The sequence below is a fragment of the Herpailurus yagouaroundi genome, unplaced genomic scaffold, assembly GCF_014898765.1.
Source record: "Herpailurus yagouaroundi ecotype Mexico unplaced genomic scaffold, PumYag 166, whole genome shotgun sequence".
Lineage (NCBI taxonomy): Eukaryota > Metazoa > Chordata > Mammalia > Carnivora > Felidae > Herpailurus > Herpailurus yagouaroundi.
In genome coordinates this window covers 2,573,156-2,592,850 of record NW_024412407.1, presented here as the reverse complement: position 1 = coordinate 2,592,850, position 19,695 = coordinate 2,573,156, and the positions used below count along the sequence as shown (strand labels likewise).

The 19,695-nt window shown below is 47.3% G+C and overlaps 1 protein-coding gene and 1 pseudogene across 1 annotated transcript in view; one reads left to right on the top strand and one right to left on the bottom strand.

The window, feature by feature from the left end:
* The first annotated feature begins 5,401 nt into the window (after positions 1–5,401).
* On the top strand, positions 5,402–6,013 carry LOC121038999 (ADP-ribosylation factor-like protein 2-binding protein; annotated as a pseudogene).
* Positions 6,014–10,428: 4,415 nt separating this feature from the next.
* LOC121038519 (keratin, type II cytoskeletal 2 oral-like) overlaps positions 10,429–19,695 on the bottom strand; it is a 9,636-nt gene continuing 369 nt past the window's right edge. The window contains exons 1-9 of the mRNA XM_040488023.1: positions 19,525–19,695; positions 17,744–17,964; positions 16,273–16,333; positions 15,486–15,581; positions 14,720–14,884; positions 14,485–14,610; positions 13,410–13,630; positions 11,720–11,754; positions 10,429–11,299 (exon numbers count right to left, since the gene is read on the bottom strand). The exon at positions 19,525–19,695 is cut by the window's right edge and continues 369 nt beyond it. Of these exons, the coding sequence (XP_040343957.1) occupies positions 10,977–11,299; positions 11,720–11,754; positions 13,410–13,630; positions 14,485–14,610; positions 14,720–14,884; positions 15,486–15,581; positions 16,273–16,333; positions 17,744–17,964; positions 19,525–19,695 (1,419 nt within the window). The 3' untranslated portion in view covers positions 10,429–10,976. The remainder of the gene's footprint in view (positions 11,300–11,719; positions 11,755–13,409; positions 13,631–14,484; positions 14,611–14,719; positions 14,885–15,485; positions 15,582–16,272; positions 16,334–17,743; positions 17,965–19,524) is intronic.

Below are 19,695 nucleotides of genomic sequence, written 5' to 3'. Positions count from 1 at the left end.
ACCACTTCCGAAGTTTCTTCCACCCCCTGGGTTCTGGGATGCTATAATGCTTCCCCACCTTCCCTCGCCATCACCCTTGGAGACTTTTGCCTCTGAGAGTGTGATCCACCCTGCATCCTGACCCAGGAATTCCTTGATCTTCTCAATTACACTCATCTTCTTCCTCCTCCACCTCAGCCACCCACTCAGGGCCATGCCCTGGGTCATCACAAAGAAATGTTCCCTCTTGGAAGCTTAAATCCCAAATCCTACTCTCTGGCCATAATCTTTCATCCTTCAGTTTACTCCCACCTACCTCCCACCACACCTGCTCTTCAGTGTTATAAATACTAGCATTGTCTTCATCCCTTCATTTTCTCCTAGCCTATTAGCCCTCTCACGGCCTCTTTTCCTGTTCTTCCCAACCTAAGCACTACTCATTCATTCAACAAATACCTTTTTAGTATCTATTATGTGCCATGCACTTACCAGGTGGTAGGGAGTGGTGAACAAAATTAATACTGTCTCATCCCTCATGGAACAGTCTACTGACCATCTGAACAACCTTTTCACCAGCATCCTCCATTTCCTTATTCTGCTATCTTCCACCAGTCACCTAACGAAGTCCCAGGTCTAGGAGGAGGCTACAACATTCTTTTCCCCTCCTATCCCAAGAGCTGAGCCCTGCTGGGAGAATCACACAAGCATGTAATCTGGGGCACAACAGAGTCCTGATCTCCACTTCAGCTGGGGGTTCAATCCGTCTCTTGTCCTGTCATCTTCTCATTCATGCCTTTGACCTTTGTCCCAAACTTCCACCACTCTCTTCCAGCCGCTTCTTAGTCCCCACTTTCTGTTCAAAGAAGATGACCTGGCTTCCTACTTCCCTGGGAAAATTTAGGTTATCATAAGTGATCTCCTTTTGGCATCTCTTCCATGCCTTCACTCTTAGCTGCCTCCACACCCACCTTATTTTTCTTCCTCTTGTACAGGGTTACAAGACAGCCTCCCTACCCACCTCCTCTAGTTTTTTACTCAGTTACCCTCTTTCCCACCATGTCCTCAATCTCTATTCTATGCCCAAGTCTTTCCCATCTTTAAAGTCCCCATCTTGACCCCATGACACCTTCTTGCTATTATCCTGTCTGTCTCTTCCCTTTCTCAACTAAAGTTCTCAAACGGGTAATCAAAATTGACATTATCCATTTCCCTATCACTGGTCAACTCCTAAACCTATGAAATCTTCTTCTGCGTATAATCACCATATTATGGGCACCACAGTCCTGAGAGTACATTCTTTGTGGCTTCCTAAAAGCCAAATGCAGTATAAACCCTTAGGCCCTCATCTCCTCATAGATCTCTCTGCTACAGTTGAAACATGGTAGTAGCATGTTTTCATGAAAACCATTGTTTTCAGTATCACTTCACTAACTTGCACATATTTTTTTGAATCTCGTCATTCCTTAAAGGGCTATAATACACATAAATAGGTTCCAGTCTTCATTCTCATGTAACTTGGCAATTTTCTTTCAGATGTGGTGGATAAACCATGGATAGATCCAATTTATCAGGAATTTGGACAGAGCATTCCTTGCCAAAGAAAGCACATACCCATTCTTTGCAGACTGAAGTCAATCTAAAGCCCTACGATTCTGTGGGACCCTGGGCCACAAGGGTAACTTGCTCACTTGGGTGAGCAAGTTAAAAGAAGTGGTGGTGTTATTACTGTCTCGTTCTAGAAAGACAGTGCCAACCCTGGATGAAACGGTGTAGAAGCAGGCCAACTACAGATACTAGAGACCAATGAATCAACAAGGAATTAGAGATATTTCCCCTCCTCCCAGATCTCAGAGTTCAAACACAAAACCACCTGGGAGGCCATGTACATTTATGTGGGTTGTGTCCTTCACAAGAGTGATAAAGAGCCAAAATTTAACTTAATGCTCTGGTAACCAACCTGTGTGTGGTGGCATGGGCTGTGTCCATCTGGAGCACAGGCATCTTTTACTTTACACAAAGTGTTGTCCTCTGCCAAGCCTGTAGAGCTGTATCTGCACAGAGTGGACACCTGTTTCTAATTCACAGAAAGACCAGCCAGGCCAAGAAGACCTTGGAACACCAGAGTTGGACATAATAAGCCTTGGGACAAAAAGAATCCACTACTAGAAAACATTTGCTTCTCTTGTATCCCACTGGTATTTGGGTCAGTCAAGACATGTTGTAGTAAAACTACCTGAGTTCAAATTCTGACTCTCCAGCTCCTGATTACATGATTTTTCATAAGTTGCTTAATTAGCACGCTGTGCCTTGGCTTCCCTCAATAAGCTAAAGATAACAATATGATCTACTTCATAATGTGGTTGTAAGAATTATTTTAGAACAGGCCCAGGTGTATAACAGCACTCAGTACACATTAACTCCTAGCTAATAGTGTCATCCTATGTATAATGACGGAAGATCATCTCTTGCATATCAACCAAACAACATAACTGCCTATTACCAGGGTCCTTATCAGGGGTGTGTGTGTGTGTGTGCATGTGTGTGTTTGGTGGCGGGGGCAGGGGGGTGGGGGGTTCCCTGTTGCTGTTTAGTGTGTTAAAAAGAAAGCCACAGTCCCTTGGGGCGCCTGGGTGGCTCAGTCAGTTGAGGGTCCGACTTCGGCCCAGGTCATGATCTCGCAGTCTGTGAGTTCGAGCCCCGCGTCAGGCTCTGTGCTAACAGCTCAGAGCCTGGGGCCTGCTTCAGATTCTGTCTCTCCCTCTTTGCCCCTCCCCCACTCATGCTCGCTCGTGCTCTCCCTCTCTCTCTCTTTCTCCCTCTCTCTGTCAAAAATAAAAACAAAAAAAAAATTTTTTTTTTTAAAGAAAGAAAGCCACAGTCCCCAAACAGAATCATTTAGGACAAGTCAGCAAACCAAGAGTTACTACCTAAACTAACTGCACTTTTTGACACCCACCCCCCCCCACCCCCCCGCAGAAACGTAACCTTTAACTAGCCAATGCAGAATTTTCTCATCAATACTAGGAAATTTACTGATAAACATCTTCCACTCCTCTTAAAAGGGTTACCTTGTCTGAACAATGATTCCTTGCTAGTAAATTCCTTTCTCCTTTTTTTATGCCCCCTCTCTGCCTTTAAAATCCTTTTGTTCAGTTCAGTGGAGCCTCTCTATACTTGTTAGTCAGGATGCAGCCCAATTCTTGAATCATCTAATAGAGCCAATTAGAGGGGCACCCAGGGGTGGCTCAGTTGGTTGAGCTTCCAACTCTTGATATCAGCTCAGGTTGTGATCTCACAGCTGTGAGACCGAACCTCACGTTAGCTCCATGCTGAACATGGAGCTTACTCGAGATTCTATCTCTCCCTCTCCCCCACTCCCCGGCTCACGCGCGCATGCTGGCTCTCTCTCTCTCTCTCTCTAGATAAACATTTTTCTAAAAAGCCAATTAGATCTTCACATTTACTCAATTGAATTTTGTTTTTTAACAAGTGTTTCTCTGTTTCAAAAAGGCAGGCATGTGGGTGTGGGTATGTGTATGTCTGTGTGTATATGTAGGTGTGTGATGGGTGAGGCAGGAGTTACAGTCAAAAGACTCAGATACATCAGCCATGTGCAGATGCAGAGATTGGGTAGACCCATTCAACTCTATACTAAAATTTGTATTTAATTCTAACTGAACAGGAATAATTATGCAAAGCTTAAAATAACTGTTAGAAATGCCTCAGGTCCCAGACTTTCTTTGTACTTCCATCACAAAAGATTATTGTCGAACAGCTAAGACCCTACATCTTAATTACCAGTTTCTCAGGGCAAAAGGTGCATGAAATCAATTTATGGGCATTCAGATGAGGACTGTGTAGGCATCGACTGCAAGTAACAGCATCTTTAATAAGGCAGAACCTGGCTTGAAACAACCAAAAGACTAGTCTAAGCAGTAGCATGAGAAGGAGTTCTAATGCACACTTTTGTCAATTGCTCTCCCCAGATGCCAATAAAGGGTAGACTGGGGGAGGTGATCGATCCCCAGCAGCTTGGAGGCAGGGAAAATGCTTAGGAGTTTATCTCTATCAGCCAGGGATCAGCTAATAAGGGTCTTGACTTCTGACCTTGGCCAGAGTGGAGTCCTCAGAAACTCAACCAGGGGGATAAAAAAAAAAATCCAGAATGGTCAGACAAGGCAGAAGGTGGGCTGGGGAGACACATCAATCCCTGCCCCAGCCACAGCCCAGCTTTTCTGAATATTCCAGGCAAGGTTTACAACTAATCAGATGGCAGCAAGCCAGGGAAGCCAGGGAAGCCCACTCCCCTCCGAATCCCGGCAGAACTTTGTAATGACTTCTCTGGTATAAGGCGGGCTGCCCACTGCCCCTGGTTCTTCACCTCCAGGGTCTTCAAAGATCTCAGGGTATTCTCCACTCTCCCCAGGAGAACTAGCTCTTGCCTGAAGAGAGGCATCCTTCAAACCCCAGTCAAGCAGCCATCTAGCTGCTCCCTCAGCCTTTGCCTCAGGTCAGATTCCCCACCAGACAGACTCTGAGATGGAGATTGCAATCAATTCTGTAAAGGAGTTATTAAAGCAGGATTGGGAGTAGAGGGCCATTCACAACACACCCCTCATCCCTACATGACTGACCCTGCTTGTTTCTCTCTTCACCTCCCCACCCCACTCCATAATCCCATCTGCCACAGCAGACTTGATTTGGGAAGTGACTCCTCCCCATTTGGAACTTGGCCTCACGTTCCCACAATCCTGTTAGCCCCCTCTGGCCTCCCTCTGCTTGGGCCAAGCTCTGTCTTCCTCCCCCCACTCCCCCCACAGGACACTCATTCTGGCCCAATTATGACTGTTGCCCAGATTTTGGCCTCCTGAGTGGCTCGAGTGCTGTTGGAATCCTTGCCTCTGACAAGTAGATTAATAAGGAAACCAAAATGACTATCCAAAGAGGAAATGGACTGCACAGAGACAATTCACAGAAAATGAAAATTAAATAGCTAATAAATGTATTCATAATGTTCAATCTCATTGGCAATCGAAGAAATGAAAATCAAACCAAGAAAATTGTCGAACACTTTAAAAAGAATACTGCAGTGTTCATGCAGCTGGAGAAACAGAAAGTCTTACGCATTACCTGTAAAAGTACCAGCTGGCATACTCTTTCTGAACAGTAGTTTGACAATATAAATCATAATTTTAAAGTGGCCTAGCAACTCCACATCTAGGAAGTTATCTTAAAGAATGAATAGGACAAGTGTTCAGAGACACGTGTGTTCGTTGCAGCGATGTTTATTATTGTGGAAAAAGTGGACGTAACATAGGCAACAAAATGTGCTATATCCACGTAATGGAAATTGTGCACTCATTAGGAATGATAACCTTGGCCACTGTGACAGGAGGCAGGGCGTGGCTCCTGGAAGTCAGTCATGGGGCCCCGGTGCAGGGCAGCTGGGCAGGGCATGGAGGCCTCTGGGCCCGAGCGCAGGTGCAGACTCACCGGCCTCAGACTCCAGGGAGGCCGACCAGCCACTAGCCAGGGTGGAATGGAGGCTGCAGAAGTCTTGGAAGAAGAGAGCTTTGCACTGTCCACCTCTTCCGCCTCTGAAGCTGAATTTGCTGCTGTGGTTGGATCTATCGAGGACATTGTCATGGATGCAGAGTTCCAAGTACTGCAAAGAAATTTCATGGACAGATACTACCAGGAGTTTGGAGACATGGAAGAGAATAAACTCACCTACACACCCATCTTTAATGAATACCTCTCTTTGGTAGAAAAGTATATTGAAGAACTGCAGCTGACAGGGATTCTGGGATTCAACATGGCTGCTTTCACAGCAACATTAAAGCACCATAAAGAGGAGATGGCTGATGACCTATTGGACATGCTGCTCACATTTACAGACTGTCTGACATTTAAATAGATATTTCTAGACTACAGAGCAGAAAAAGAAGGCTGAGGACTGGTCTTAAGCAGTGGCTTAATAGTGACTTCGTTGTGCAAATCCTCTTCGGTGGCAGCTTCCCAGAACAACCCCTAGCACTAGCTCCCACCTGTGGGTAATGGCGGCCTTCTGGACAACATGGGCCCAATAGGCCAGGGGAGGGTTCTGCTCCTGCTGACTGGAGACCACACCCTGGAAAGACTGACTCTGTTCTGCAACTGTTTATTAATGTTAGGTATCGACGGGTTGAAAAGATAATTACCTGATGCTCCCAGGACTTCTCTTTTTCCTGAAATACTGTCTTCTACTCAATAACCCCTAGTACTCCTGCCAAAGTAGACACCTCTCTCAGGTGTTTCGGAGAGTCAGACTGCTCTGGGACAAACACTATGTCAAGCATTTCATCTAGAAGGCCCCTCCCCCCAGAATACGTGTTCCTGTGACAACCAAGAGGAACGACACCATCGTAAACTCTCCCTGTCTGCAATACCACAGGCAGGTTTTGCCTAAATCTCCCCCTGCTCACAGCTCTTTCATTTGATTGAGCGTTTCAGTCCTTCAAACCCAGTGACCCACCTGTGTGGAGTTTTTTTACTATTTAGGAATGCTTATCTATGGTGTTAAAACAGCTGGCCCTGTCTTCAGATTTCTGAAACTCCTATTTTCAGCCCACCATCATGGGAAAATTAGAACCAGTCTTGGCTATGGGAATAAACTAAAACACGATGTCTTTTACCCAAAAGCTACATGTGAAAATCAACTCGTAGCCTTGGGTTTACGGTTCTTTTATCACTATCTTCTTCTAGTCTTGATGGAGTCCTACTGTGGCAAAAGAAGCCTTTTTTTAAAAAATAAGAATCATTTTTGAAAAAAAACATTTTTTATAGATGAATACGCACACTAATCTGGCAGATTTAATCTTAGAATTTCTTTAATTATCCAGTTAAAGATCTAAGTATTAAATGGTTGTGCTTTTTTTTTTTTTAAGTTTATTTATTGATTTTGAGAGAGAAGAAGAGAGACTCGGGAGGGGCAGGGAGAGAGGGAGAGAGAGAGAATCCCAAGCAGGCTCCGCACTGCCAGCACAGAGCCTGATGTGGGGTTCAAACTCATGAACCATGAGATCATGACCTGAGCCAAAACCAAGAGCTGGATGTTCAACCAACTGAGCCGCCTAGGCTCCCCTAAATCTTTGTACTTCTTAGTTGTTAGCACTATGAAGGCAAAAATGCTTTCTTCATTGGAGTTACTATTTTACTGAATATCAGTGGATATATACTATAGTCTGGAAACAGACTAAAGTTATCCTTTTCTTATTGCATATTAAGTATTTATGCAGATTTGCTTAAAATCCTTCCTGTATGAATTGCTTTGTTAGGTTTGGGGTTGGGGTTAGAATGAGTTCGGTAAAAATGCGATTCTCCAAGCTCTGCCCTTCCAGCTCTCTTCTCCTCCCTGCCAAGTTCATTGGTCTAACTCGGTCTGAATAGGAAGGGATAGCAAAGAGCTTTAATGGCCTCTGTCTGGCTTAGGTTAGTAAAATGTTTGGTAGAATATTAATGACCAGAGAACATGTATGTCACACCTTTAGAAAGAAGGAAAAAAGAGTAATTTAATTCCCAATGTGTACCTTTGGTTCTTTTTTTTTTTTTTTTTTTTAAGTAAAAATAAGAAACTGCACTGAAGAAGAAAATCTCCATCTACATTGGTTGTTATGGTAAGATATTCTTTGGTAAGTTTCTTCCCAGCTAGACTGTAAACTCTATGAGAGCAGAGACCGTATGTGTTCTCCACTCTATTCCTGAGCCTGGCACAGCGTCTGGAGAATGATAGGATCTCACTCTAGTGTCTACTCGCTTACTGGATAAATTCCACAATAGATTAAGTGAAAAATCAGGTTACAAAGCAATGTGTACTTTAAGGCCCTATTGTGTAAAAGATGATATATTTACATGTACCTATCCATATGTATGTGTGTGCGTGCATGTGCGTGTATACACATAGGAAAATGTCACAGGATGGTGGAATTATAGATGATCTCTCTTTTCCTTTTTTTTTTTTAATTTTGATAAATTTTATGCATTTTTTGCTACAGGTATGTGCTGTTTTTGTAATCTAGAGGAAGACCTTTAGAAGAAGAGGGAAAGAGTGGGGGATAAAGAATAAAAGATAAAAGATGGAGAATGAAGAAACAGTTGCCTCCAGGAGACAGATTGTTTAATCCTGAAGACGTAACTGGTAGGATTTCAAGCTTCAATTTGGAAAGGCTCCTGTCACCTCTCTGACCATTACATAAAGGTGGATACTACCTACTCTATATACCCTGGCTACCTTCAGAAGCAAAGAGCTGCCCCAGCTCTGTCTTCACATGGGAGATGGATTTGAGGGATTCTTCATGGCTCAGAAAGCTCAGAATTGCCAGCTTTCCATATTAGAGATATTCCATCCTCTCCGACCCTTAGCCTGGCCTCAGACATGGTGCCCTCACCTTGGAAGCTTCCCTGCTTCACTGGCACGTGGTTTAGTCCCAGCCTGTGTCAAGAACATAAAACGTGATGCTAGCCCTAGAATTCTCCTGGGCTTTGGTCTGGACATCCGCCCTGTAACCTTGCCCCACCTCCATGTTGCCCAGACTCTCCTTCCCAGGACTGCTCCAGGCTTCTGCTCCAACATGCCTTGATTGACCCCCCACTCCCCTGATTCCAAGTATCCTGTAGTCTTTTGCCAACTCCCTCCATAGCCCCCCTTGCAAGAGCTCATAAGAAGGTGCCAGGCTCTCACTGTCAACTTTCAGCTTCATCCTGCCTTGGAGTGTGACCTATTCCGGGGTGGAGGGAAGTCCTACTCTCATTACTCTCTTCATTCTTTCAACTGCCCCCCAAACTTTCACTGTGTGCCCCACATACTTTGCAAGGCCCAAGACAGCATTCAGGAACAAGCTCTCCATACGTGGAATGGATGGATAAGAGACTGAGTGGCCATCCCCAAACCCTGCTGCTTCAGTCTTATGAGAGCTGGGTTAGTCCAGTGCAGTCAGCCTCTACCTGGAAAGTTAGGCAGCACAAGGAGCAGAGCATCTGGGGTGTCTTCCTAGGGATTGGTGATGCTTCTTGTAGTGTCTTTAAAAGGCCAGTAAGAGCAGCAAAACAGAATAGACTGTTCTACTTCCACAGTACCTAGAGCTATGCCAAGGGTATATGGGGAAGGAGCTACCTCCTGCCAGCAGGCCTTGAAAGGATAGGCAAGGATTTATTACACTCTCAAGTGTAGTAACTTTAAAATTAGATTCCTCCAAGGCTTGAGACCAGGTCTGCTATATTTTGGAGATCAGATGGGGTAGAGCGTAGAAGATCAGATCAGACACAAGAACATGGAGGCCAGGTCCTGGTACTTTTCTTGGACCATCAGATAAATGTACAGACGACCTCTCATTAGTCCAGCTCTGATCTGACTTTGGGAGGTGTGGGGAGATGATGTATGATCTACAGTGACTTACACATTTTTCCATGCTCAAAGGCACGCAGATGGGATTGGATTTGGGAGTCGGGGAAGGAACAGAGACTCCACTGAAGTTCTCAGTTTCCTGGTTTCCTTCAGTGGCTGTCTCATTGCCCCTCTCCTCCCTGGGTTTAGGTTTCAGCTTCCTGAGAACAGCTGGGAAATGCCAGTATAGAGCGAGTATGCATCTTCCTCAATCCTAATTTTTCATCCATGTGGAGAGAATTCCACTAGTGGCTCTACTACTCTCTCTCTCTTGCCTGATGTGAGTTTGCAAGGAAGGAAGGGCATGCATAGCTTTGTCCCTCCATCTCTCAAGATCGGACTACCCAAAGCAAGCTTATGTTCTGCTCTCCTATGTCCCATGAGGGGTCTGAACCCACAGGAAGGCTACAATGACCCTATATTGTGTCTGCCCAGGTAGGAAATCTGGTCTAATCCTGAGGTCCTATAAAGGAACCCCATCCCCCCAGAGGTGTAAACAGTATTCTCCAGTATCTGCTTTGCTGATAATAAGGGCAATATTGGCTCTCCATTTGCTCATTCCTTTGTCTTATTTTTTTAATTGGCTCAGAACCTGGTCTGGGAAAAGAGGCTGTCATGCATTGACCTCTTCAGACTCTAGGAGCTGTGTTTGCAGAAAGAGAATTTGCTGTGTCTGGCCAGCATGGATTTGGAGCAAAAGAGCCACAGTCCCAGGAGAATCTCTTCCCTTGATGCACTGCAAAACCCTCTTTTTCCAAGACTGGATCCCAGAGGTCTGCTCAGAGGCAGGAGGATGGATGGGAAGACCTCCATGGGAGTGGAGGGGTCTTCGCTTAAGCAACATAAATACTCTTGGGCAGACCAATCACAAGAACCCAGCCAAATGGATAAAGGAGAAGCTAAGACTATTGAGCATCCCTTATACCTGCCATAACTTCTGGAAGACCACCAACCACACCTAATTTCTCTCCTCTCTTGGACCTCAGTTTATTCTATGACTCCCTGAATGAAAGCCAAACACCAAAATGTGAAATACAGTGCAGTTTATTGAGAAAAGAAAGTGCAACATAATCATCACCAGAGGATCCACAGCTGGGGGAATTAAGGGGACAGAGGCAAGGTCAGGACATGATGCCAATGTGAAGAAGGCACCCTGAGAACCAACAGTCTAGAGAACTTGACCATTCACCCTCTAGCACCGCCGCCTCCTCAGCGGGGCTGAAACGTGCCTACTTCAGACCATCGATCGACTCCCAGTGAGAAAGGGAGATGGGCCAGGGTAGGAACAGGCCAAGCCGGAAAAGCCCACAGTGGTATGGGCTCAGGTATTGCTACCATCATCAGGAGCCATCACAGGCTCATCTGGGGGCATCATCCTCTGGGACTAGCAGCTGGACCTTCCTAGCCTAGGAGAGGTCTTGGGGATGGAGGAGCCAGGAAGAAGTTCAGCCCCTTCTCCGGGGAACTTGAGGAAAAGCGAGGCTGAGGTTGGCATTTGTTGATGCCAAGCAAAGTAGGAGGTGCTGTGGCAGGCTGAGAGGGATGCAGGTGGGCGTGGACACGTGACCCCAGAGGATCACTTGGAGCAGTGCTGGCTCGAGCTGGTGGTCTGGGAGAAGCGGATGCTGGTGCTGCCTCCACTGCCAGACTTATAGCTGCTGCCTCCCGAGGTCTGGATGCCACCAGAGGCGGAGCCAATTCCACTCCGGCTCACAGAGCTGCTGCCTCCGCTGCTGCCACTCTGGTAGCCGCCGCTGCTGCCACCACTGAGCCCTCCATAGCCACCACTGCTGCCTCTGCTGCTGCTGCCGCCTCTGTAGCCACCGCTGCTGCTGGCACTGACCCCTCCGTGGCTTCCAGCAGAACCGCTGCTGGTGCTGGTGACATTGCTGATCACCGCTGCAGAGAACAGGCACTCAATTCAGGCAAAAGCCTGGGTCTGCATCACAACTCTACCCTGCTTGGCTTGTGAATTGGAGGAAGGTGCTTAACTTCTCTGAGGCCTCAACTTGTAAATAAATGACAAGAGTGAGCCTGGCTCTCTGGCGTCCTTCCCCAAGAACAAGAGCCAGCAGCATCCATGGAAATTTCTGGTTCTCCAACCTAGCGAATTCCCCAAGACCATGGGCATTTTAGCTTTGGCCTTAGAGTTTCCCAGCGTATGTGAGGCGGGGAGTGTGTGGCCATGGCCCTAGCACTGTTTGGTGGCCTGGTCTCCTTGCATGGGCCAGCCTCTCCTGCTGTAGATCAGTCAGTGAGGGTGTCTCTGTGGCCACCCTTTTTGCAACCCAGGGAGAGAATTTTTGAAGGGCTACTTACAAATGCACACAGCACTCTGACACTCTCCCGACATCCTACAAAGGAAGAGAAAGAGATGTGGACTATTTCTGCAATGAGTCATTAGCCACAGAGCTGAGGGTTCATTACCTTGGGAGCCACGTTCCCCTATTTGCCCTACTAGAGGTCAAGCTCTCGGGGGAAGAAGGCTATTCCAAGTGTCTCTATGACCACATCTCCCCAGGAAAAGGAGCTTGTGGGGCCAGGGGATGGGGTTGAGGTGCTCAGAAGCTTCACCAGCCATCCTCCATTTCTCCATCTGTCTGCCCTCTTTCCCTTAGTTTCCAGAGCATCTGTTCCAGGCAAAGTGCTCAACTACCCAGCCCCCAATTGGTTAGTCCCGCCTCACCACTCTTCCCCTGCTGAGACCGTCTTTCTACCTCCCTCACCCAGCCCTGGTTTTCTTCTGATTTTCCTCTCCCAGGAAGCCTTCTCCAGTGAGCCTTCCCGGGGTGGGGGTAGGGGTGGTGGTTCAAGGTAAGGTAAAACGTGAGAGGGGCTGACACTCAACACATGAGGAGCTTGAAAATGTCCTGCCCACACAGCCCATCTTTCTGTGCCTCATTCATGTTCATGGAGCAGGCACGTCCACACATCTGAGCAGACATGGAGTGCGTCTGCACCCCTTGCCAGTGTGGGCCCCCCTGTGGTCGACCACTCTGTCCTTATCCCACAATCCCCAGTACACATAGCACCATCTTCACTCTCACACCTTTCATTGATTTATAAAAAAAAAAAAAAAATCCATAAGCTTCCTTCTCACCCCTGAGTTCTGCTTCCTCCATCAGATTGGGAGCTGCCTGAGGACAGAGGTTCAACACAGGATGCATGGAGCAACTAGTCAGCAGAAAGATCTCTCAATTCTTGACAATCCTTTGGCATTTGATATCCACTCCCTAAGCCCTTAACTGCTGCTTGATGCTGTGCTATTTTTCCAGAGTATGTGTGCATCGGCCACCTGCCCTGTGGACTCAGCCTCAGGGGTGGAAAGTTACAAGACTCTCTCTACTGTGCTGTCCAATATGGTAACTACTAGTGACATGAAGCTAGTCACATTTATTAAAATTAAATTAAGTATAAAACTCAGTTCCTCAGTTGCACTAACCATTAGTACTCAAGTGACTAATGGCTACGGTACTGGAGAGCACATAAAACATTTCTGTCATCTCGGGAAGTTCCAGGGGTACCTGGATGGCTCAGGTGATTAAGTGTGCAACTTTGGCTTAGGTCATGATCCCACAGTTAGTGAGTTTGGGCGTCGCATTGGGGTCTCTGCTGTCAGTATAAAGCCTGCTTCGGATCCTCTGTCCCCCTCTCTCTCTGCCCCTCCCCACCTCAAAAATAAATAAACATTTAAAAAAAAGTTCCAGTGGACATCACTATAACTTTTGTCATAACCCCAAAGCACTTTTCCGTATTCATTGCTCATAAGAATGATCAACAGAGCTGTGTAATACATATATCCATGGTAAATAGGAGAATTGGACGATCTTGATTGACAAAAAAAAAAAAAAAAAAAAAATGGGGGGCACTTGAATCCTAAATTCTGTTGTTCAGGAGGTTCCTTACCCCTTGTCTGAGTTGTCCTCTCCAATCATCTTGCTCTCTTTCTTCATTATCAAAGGTCACTCTAAAATCCTATCTGGAGAATGCTGGCCCCACAGCCCCTCACCTGCATTCCTCGCCCTCCAGCAGCTTGCGGTAGGTGGCGATCTCCATGTCTAGGGCCAGCTTCACGTTCATCAACTCCTGGTAGTCCCGCAGCAGCCGGGCCAGGTCATCTTTGGCCTTCTGTAAGGCAGCCTGCAGCTCTTGGAGCTTTGCATTGGCGTCCTTGAGGGCCAGCTCCCCACGCTGCTCAGCTTCAGCGATGGCCACCTGCAGGTTGGCGTTCTGGGCCAGGAGGAGGTAGGAGACTAATTAGCATAGTGATCAAGAAACAGCTGATTTTTCCTGAAAGTTCTTTTCTCCATTCAGCATCCCTCCATCCCTTACCACAATGGCACATGCCCAGAAAACAGAAGTCCATTTTGCAATTGGTCTATTTATCTATGGCCCACTGAAACTAACTCCTGTCTCATCAAGAAAAGGAACACTGGGGCACCTGGGTGGCTCAGTCGGTTAAGTGTCCGACTTCAGCTCAGGTCATGATCTCACAGTTTGTGAGTTCAAGCCCCACGTCAGGGTCTGTGCTGACAGCTCGGAACCTGGAGCCTGCTTCAGATTCTGTGTCTCTTTCTCTCTCTCTGTCCCTCCCCCCACTTGTGTTCTGTCTCTGTCTCTCAAAAAAAACATAAATGTAAAAAAAAAATTTTTTTAAAGAAAAGGAACACTGATTCGCTGGTAAAGGCAGTAGTGGTAACTGGTAACTGGTTTTTTGCAAGACTGTTAAATACTCCCCTGCCTAATCAGTTTATTCCAGTGACACAAATCAGCCATTGAGGTAATGTGAAGTTCATGACAAATAGTTCACAGAAGGTAGATCCTACTGAGAACGGAGTGTTTAAGGCCCTCCCTACAATTGCAAGATTTGCTGGGAAAGCCAGCAGGAGCAACCATCTCTCCTTAGGGAACTTGAAAGATTTCTGAGGGAATCTCAGGGAGAATGGAGTCTCCCAGAGACTGCTATCCCACATGTGACACCATGGAAGGACAGAGAAAGCGTGTGGCAGAGGCACAGTTGTTGCTCCTCTTTCTCCCCATGGCCCAGAAGACCTCCAGGATCTCTCCAATAGGACCAGACCCACCTGCTTCTTAACATTCTCGATCTCGGCCCGCAGCCTCTGGATCATCCTGTTGAGCTCCATGATCTCACTCTTAGTGTTCTTGAGGTCATCTCCATGCCTGCCGGCCGTGGTCTGCAGCTCCCCAAGCTGACAGAGGGGAAACCAATCAACATAGTTTCACAAAGTGTTAGAATATTCTTGATGAAGGTCAGCGGGACCTAAACCTAGAGTATGCAGGCAAGGAGAGGGCTCCCACCTTGGTCTGGTACAGAGCCTCAGCCTCTGCCTTGCTCCTCTGGGCAATTTCCTCATACTGGGCCTTGACCTCGGCGATGATGCTGTCCAGGTCCAGGCAGCGGTTGTTGTCCATGGACAGGACCACGGACGTGTCACTGACATGACTCTGCATCTGAGACAGCTCCTATAGGGAACATGGATGGTCATTCTCACCATCCCTTGGCCCCAGGAGATGCTGGGAATGAATAAGTCCAAGAATCTTCTACCAGCAGAGATATCCCCAAAATGGGGCCAGGAATGGAACAGTCAGAAAAATAAGCTTGCATTTCAGGCCTGGCTACAGCCTAAAAGATGCCAGGCAACAAAGTTAAAGAAAAAAAGTTAAATGTGCAAATAGAATAAGGTTGTCAGCCTGAGAGTATCAGTCAGTGAGCTCAACTGTGTGGGTTTCCAGGGGACTGGAGTAGGGAGGAGTGCTCTGAAGGAACTAGCTGTGATACTGGCATAGGAGCCAGAGGGAAGGTGTAGAACAAAAAGGGCTGAAGACAGAAGGAAAACAAAGAAGTCAGAGAGGGACCCTGGCCTTGTGGCCCAGGTCTATGCAGGCTGGGTAAGCTAAGTTAGCATTTCCCAGGTAGGGTGTAGCTGAGTTCCGAGCTCTGTTGCTGGTTTTGTGAGTGTTTTGCCCCTTAACTATCCCCTAAGGTCTTGCTTGGGAAGCATGTCAGAGAAGATGCAGACAGGAAGGCTCTGGAGCTCAGCAAAGCAAGAAATCAAGGAATCACCATCTCATAGAGGGTCCTCAGGAAGTTCAGTTCATCTGTCAGGCTGTCCACCTTGGCCTGTAGCTCCACCTTGTTCATGTACGCAGCATCCACATCCTGCGCGGTGTGCAGACAGGCAGTCAGACACCCAAAAGAATGACCCGCAGCCCCCTTACCACCCACAGCTCTTTCCTAAGCCTTTGTCCCTCCTCTTGTGCCCCCCCCCGTCCTCCCCCTAATTTCCACTTCTCACCTTCCCTCTTAATAGAAAATCAAAGTGGTTTTCTTCCCTTAAGTTGCCTTGACCAACCAAACCCTGATGCTTTAACAAAATATAAACCATATTAGCCAGGCATGGAGTATGGGTAGATAAATCACATTTATCTAACATGTGACTTTGGAGGTTTGGTACCAGGTAACCAGCCTCCTGAATAGAAAGGAGGATATTCTATTCTTCTCACTACTTCATCTTTACCATCAAGTCAGCTGCGAGTATTGGCTGATTGTTCTTATTAATACCATCCAGGGTACCCTGTAGGCTGCAAACCTTGATTAATGCTACACACAAATTCTTCATTATTTGTTCGCATTACTGATCAGTCCATTAGTCACAGCGACATTGTAAGGCATCTTTCCTCACCAATAGCCTATTTAGAGCTGCTTCCTTCATCTCCAAAACTGTCAGGAAAAATATAAACCCCACACCCAGCATAGGGTCACTGTGCCCCAGAGCTGCTGGCTCTGCCCTGACTCCATGGGGGTGGTGCCCAGAAATAGAGCCTTGATCTGTTCCTCCCCGCTCGCTCACCTTCTTGAACCCCACAAACTCATTCTCAGCTGCATTGCGCTTGTTGATCTCATCTTCATATCTGGGACAGAAAGAAGCACATATTTGCACAGTGACATTCCAGAAATAAAAAAAAAAAAAAAAATTTGAGGATCCCAAGCACTCATCCAGAATCTTCTCACCAGGGGACCGGACCAGCTTCATGGGCGTGTGACCTGTGCAGTTACACAGGTCCCTGAGTTCAGAAAGTCCTAACAGTTTAATGTTCTGCTGGCACCAACCCGATTTTTTAACAAGGGCCCTGCATTTTCGCTGCGCGCTGAGCCCCTAGAATTACATAACCCATCCTGCTTGAAGGCCTTTCAAAGCTCAGGCCGCTGCCTCGTCCTCCTTCCTCCAAGCCCAGGTAACAGGCTGAAGTGTGGGGAGATGGGAGAGGGAGGAGGGGAGGAGGGGAGGCGGGGAGGAGGCGCCAGGGGCGTGACTTCTTGTCTGGCTGTGACAAAGGTCACAAAGCGCAATGTGTGTACGTGAGACCCAGAGAGGTATGTGCTCAGACTGGGTGCTTCTGCCTCTGCCCTCCCTGTTTCTCTTTCCATTAAGAGTTGCTTCTTACAGGAATTTGGGTTAAGAATGAACTCATGTCTCCTGAATGCACCAGGGTTATGAGATTCCTGCTCGTTAATGACTAAAATCTCCCCCAAAGGGTCTGGATCTCATGAAGACTGAAAATGGAATGATTCCAGGAGAAAAGGTTTCTGGGCAACGTCAATCTGAGTTGCCACTGGATTCCCAGAGCTCAGCACTGAGCCCAGCACAGAGCGGTGCCTGCCAGATTTGTGCAGTTGACCCAAGATGGGGCTTCCCGGAAACGGGTGAACCCACCCCTGTGGGTCCTGACCCCATAGATATCTGGAGCTCCCTCCTCACCTCACAGACCTCAGAGGGTATCAACTACAACCCCAGACATGCAGGACAAGGTCGATTGAAGCTACAGAAACAGAGTACTAGACTGGACACATTGAAAGAGTGTTTTACAAAGTGTGGCCCTAGACCATCAGCCAGGTGGTCTCCCCCCCGGGAACCATGGGGCACTAGACTCCTGGTACCTGCCCCACACCTACTGATTCACAATATCTAGGTCTGGAGCAGAGGAATATGTGTTTCTGACAAGCTTCCAAGGTGCTTCCCATGTACAGTAAGTGTGGAGGGCTCTTCACCCCAAAACATTTTTAATTCTGGGAAGATTCTCTCATCCACCTAAGTTAGTGTAGGAGGGGCCTGCCCAGAGCCTGAGAAACGTGTCAGAATCAGCCACCTAGAAGTCTCAGTTCCCACCCTCTGACCCCTTCCGCTTGGTCATGCCTCACTCGATAAGTCCATCCAAGAGTATTGACTGAAGGTGCAGTCAGGGACAGTGAAAATCTCAAACCGGGGCTACACCTCCCTGCTAATCCCCTGGAAGGCAGAACTCCCCAGTTGGGGCCCTCACTTCTTTTTGAAGTCCTCCACGAGGTCCTGCATGTTCTTCAGCTCTCCTTCCAGGTTCCCCCTCTCCCCCAGAACCAAATCCAACTGCCTGCGTAGGAAACTGATGTAGGATTCAAAGAGAGGCTCCAGGTTGTTGGGGCCTGAGCCAGTGCCTGTGGTCTGCTGCTGGAGCAGGTTCCACTTGGTCTCCAGGACCTTGTTCTGCTGCTCCAGGAACCGCACCTGCATCAGGTGAGAAAGACAAGGAGTCAGCCTCCTGAGTCGGGCAAGTGGGGCCAGGCAGCCCAAAGAGTAGAAAATGAACCCAGTTCTCCAATCAGCGATAACCTCTGTTGTGCTGTGTTTTGTTTTTAACTTGGAAGAGTGAGAATTTAGACGAGTGAGAGCTAGAATATGTTTATACCTAGTATCTTCACTTATTCTATCTCAGTTAATCCTCACAACCACCTGTAAAGGAGGTGTTACTATATCTCCTCTGTAGACAAGGAAACAGAGTCTCAAACAGTTTAACTTGCCCAAAGTGACGTGGCTACTACGTGACAAAGCTAAGGGTCACACTCAACACTACCTTATTCTACTAGGATCCTTTGGAACACCTCTACAGGAGGCCAGCATAAATAAAGTTATTTATAATTGTTTTTCAAGTGAACGTTTTACCTCCCTACAGGCATTGAAAATAGTCAACAAGGTCTAACTTTTCCTAAATTGGGCCATATTGTCCCTAATTGTTTCCCCTTCCAGTTCCTCAGCTTACAGCTGACTTGGGTTTAACTTCACACTCCCGGTTCATTCCCCCAGACCCAGCACACCTTTCCCTGCCCCAGCATAGACAGCTCGAATCAAGAAGGTGAGCCTGGGTGGCTCAGCTGGTTGGGCATCTGACTTCAGCTCCGGTCATGATCTTGCAGCTCCTGAGTTCAAGCCCCACGTCGGGCTCTGTGCTGACAGCTCAGAGCCTGAGGCCTGCTTTGGATTCTGTGTCTCCCTCTTTCTCTGCCATGCTCCTGCTCCTGCTCTGACTCTCTTTCGCTCTCAAAAATAAACAAACATTTAAGGAAAAAAAATTTATTTAAAGGTGAGTCAGTTGTTGAGACCCACCACTAAGAGATAGTTCCACAGTTCTTAGTAATGCAAGTTTGAGTTCCAGCTCAATTCCAGTTCAATTACCCAGAAGTTGCTTTGCAAGAGAAATTGAATGTTAGCTATAATAAGCTCATGGCTAATACCCCAGTCTTAAAAGGGAGAATGAGCATGTTTGGACCCTCACTTCATTTTCCCTAGTCCTATCCCTAGAAGGAAATTGGGAACTGGATTCCCTTTCCTTCCCCTGTTTCACAGCTAGGAAAACGGGGTCCGAAGAGCAAAAGAGTCATGTTCGCTGTCCTAAAGGGCCCAAGGTAGAACCAGGACAAGAAGCCAATACCTCAGGGGTGCCCAAGTGGCTCGGTTGGTTAAGAGTCAGACTTCAGCTCAGGTCATGATCTCACAGTTCATGAGTTTGAGCCCCACATCGGGCTCTGTACTGACAGCTCAGAGCCTGGAGCCTGCTTCAGATTCTGTGTCTCCCTCCCTCTGCCCCTCCCCTGCTCATTCTCTCTCTCTCTCTCTCTCTCTCTCTCTCTCTCTCTCTCTCAAAAATAAATAAAACATTAAAAAAATTAGAAAAAAAAAAAGAAGAAGCCAATACCTCACCTATGAGCCTGGCAGATCCTACTGGCATCTTTGTATACCAATCCCCTGGCAGCCAAAACCATCCATGCCACCTTTGAGCTTTGCCCTCACCTTGTCGATGAAGGAAGCGAACTTGTTGTTGAGGGTCTTGATCTGCTCCTTCTCCTGGGTCTTTACTTGCCCAATCTGGGGGTCGATCTCCACATTGAGGGGCTGCAGGAGGCTCTGGTTCACAGTCACTTCCTGGATTCCCCCAGGGAAGCCACCAGGACCAAAGCCACC